This window comes from Zea mays, chromosome 8 (genome assembly GCF_902167145.1).
Source record: "Zea mays cultivar B73 chromosome 8, Zm-B73-REFERENCE-NAM-5.0, whole genome shotgun sequence".
In the NCBI taxonomy this organism is placed as follows: domain Eukaryota; kingdom Viridiplantae; phylum Streptophyta; class Magnoliopsida; order Poales; family Poaceae; genus Zea; species Zea mays.
Window position 1 is genome coordinate 180,425,658 of NC_050103.1, and position 2,720 is coordinate 180,428,377.

Below are 2,720 nucleotides of genomic sequence, written 5' to 3' on the forward strand. Positions count from 1 at the left end.
CAACGCTGCTTATCCGGAAGGATGCGGCATCATGTTCACCCACCAATGTTCTTTCTTTCTTTATTTCTTTCTTTTTAATCTCTGTAAAAATGACAGCACTGCTTTTATATAGGGCGAGTAAGGTACACTGTACGTGGCCACCATCGCCACGTACTCACGTGCGATTCGCAGCTCCTTTTTTTTTAATAAACAAGCGGTTATTTAGAGACGAGTGCGTCCAAAATGTGCATGACCCGGCCCATCTAATATAAGCGCGTGCGGTCACGCACTGCACGCACGATGCTACCACTTGCTGAAGTGAAGTGATTGATGTCTTAGAAACTGTCTGGGATACTGAACCATTTGTTTATTTACTCAACAAAACGTGAAGCGTGCTTCTAGTTGAGTTGTGCTAAAATGAATTTTAAGCTCTTTCTAGATCGCACGAGAATGTTGTCGGCGACAATTAGCTTTCAAGTGCGTACTCTGGATTTTAAGGCCCGTACTGTACAAAGCACGCACTCCCAGGAACCAGGGTTTTGAAACAAGGAAGGCCAAAAGGAGAATCAAAGAGATCGCACAAAGTCTTGTAGCTATTGGCTGATCAAGGCTCTTTCCTCAAGGTACATTTCAGATTTGTGATCGACGTAACTCTCGCATGTTACTAGATATACTACAAACTTTGGTCAAAGTGTGAACTTGAACAAGTAAAATCAGATCTGCAACCGAGCAGAAGAAACAGGTTTCAGGAAACGACAGAACGGCGTCATGTGTCAGCGACGAGGTGGCCAAACTAACGGCAGACAGTTTTACTGTTCAAAGATACAGCAGTAGCAGATGCGCGTGGTTTCTATTAAGTTCCTCTAGTTGAGTTTTACTGTAATTGAGATTAGGAACTCTGACGACGTATCTTTAATTCAGAGGGAGTGAAGTTTGAGTGACAGCATCCAGTAACAAAAAAAAAGCAGATGCGCCAATTGGCGGACAGGCGGAGGAGAGGGAGTTTTTTTGCCTGTCATTATACGGCCTAGACTCTTTTTAATGTCTCCATTCGGGGTCTACAAATATGCGTCGAAATTTTGGAACTATATATATACAGCACATACTCTAGTATGGGCCACATTGCTTTAACTTTATTGTCACATAGCTTTATCCACTCCATGGTTTCACTTTCACATATCTTTTTTTTTCACACAGCAAAGGTGTAGGACAAAAAACTTGAAGCTTCGCATCCATGCCTTGCAGCCTGCTAATTAAGCAGCGAAACTCGAGCGAAATATATAGTGGACAAAAAAAAGGGATTGAGTTCAAATTTGAACTAAATTGTAGAGATTCGAACCATACCAATTCTTTTGAAATGGGCTCTTACATTCATCAAAAAAAGTCAAGAGCTCACAGTCACAGACCTGTCTTACTACTGCACCACTCACGCAAATGCGGGATATACAAATGATGTGGAGAACGACCAGACTAAAAAGGCCGCCTTTCTTTCCTTTTTTTTCTAATAAAAAACAATAGGCTAATTATTGACGGCAACAGAATGCTGCTGCCGTTCCAAGTCGTCCAAGTCCCCGGCGTCGGCGTGTGGCCTCCGCGGCGCCGGCCTCTCCCTGCTGAGCATCTTCATCAGCGACGCGCAGGCACCGATCCCCCTCTCCGGCGTGGAGCTGCCGGCCTCCTCCTTGACGGCGTCCTGCACCACCTTCTCCGCCTGCACGAACAGAGCCGATGAGCTCAGTGCCGGCGGCGGCGGCGGCTCGACCTCGGCGCGGCAGACCGGGCACGACGAGCTGGACGCGAACCAGGTGTCGACGCAGGGGACGTGGAACACGTGGCCGCAGGCCGGGAGCGCCCGCACCAGCTCGCCTTCCTGCACGGCGCCGAGGCAGATGGTGCACTCGGCGCCATCGTCGGCGCCGCCCGCGTCCCTGTAGAGGACGGTCGGCAGCGCCGCGACGGCCGCGGGATCCAGCCCGCGCTTCGGGGCCGCCGCCGCCGCCGCGGCGGCCGTGGTCGTCGGCAGCACTGCCGCCGCGCGGCGGCGGTTGCGGCGGCGCACGTGGCAGACGTAGAGGTGGAGGAAGAGGGCGAGGCCGAGCACGGACACGAACGCGGCGACCGCGGTGGTGACGAGCCGCGCGTTGTGGCTTATCCCCGCCGCCGACCGGGTCCGTGCACCGCTGCCGAACCACGCGGACCCCGGGTCGCTCGCCTTCGTCGTCGTCGTCGACATGGTATCTGTCGTATCGTGTCTGTCCTAGCTCCCGCAGGTCAGCAGCACGCGCGCGGTCCTCTCTAGCTCCTCGGCGTGTCGGAGCAGGTAGTACGTACGGTACGAGCCAAGTTGCTCGGTTGGGTTGGTTGGTGAGTGAGAAGTGAGAAGCGACAACAATGGGTGGCGCGGTTTGGTGGGCGGGGTTGGCAGCAGCACCCCCCGCCTGCTTTTATAATAAGCTTAAGCAGCAGAGCAGCGTCCGCGCGCCGCTAATGGTTTGCTTTGGCACATAGGTTTCAGACTGGGGCCTGCCTGGGCATGGGCGGTGCGTAGTGGGCAGGCAGCACAGCGCGGCAGCTTCGGATGTCTGTCAACTCATGTCATGTGTGCAATGGTGGGGCGACGTTCGGTGCCTGAAAGCGATGCTGCATGCCGCGTGCTGCGGGTATATTTGAAGAGAATATATTTGGTGCACTTGAATTTAGTGTATATATTGCATATATTAAATCAGTATTATCTATTTTAA

General features: G+C 52.4%; 1 protein-coding gene across 1 annotated transcript; it reads right to left on the reverse strand.

Moving 5' to 3' along the window:
• Positions 1–1,307: 1,307 nt before the first annotated feature.
• Positions 1,308–2,384, reverse strand: LOC100281917 (RING-H2 finger protein ATL2K). Its single transcript, NM_001154836.2, has one exon. It carries the CDS (start codon positions 2,210–2,212, stop codon positions 1,499–1,501), a length of 714 nt encoding a protein of 237 aa, NP_001148308.2. The 5' UTR covers positions 2,213–2,384; the 3' UTR covers positions 1,308–1,498.
• Between the last annotated feature and the right edge of the window lie 336 nt (positions 2,385–2,720).

Coding starts and splice junctions, on each gene's coding strand:
- LOC100281917 (NM_001154836.2), bottom strand. CDS start 2,212: ATGTCGACGACGACGACGAAGGCGAGCGACCCGGGGTCCGCGTGGTTC.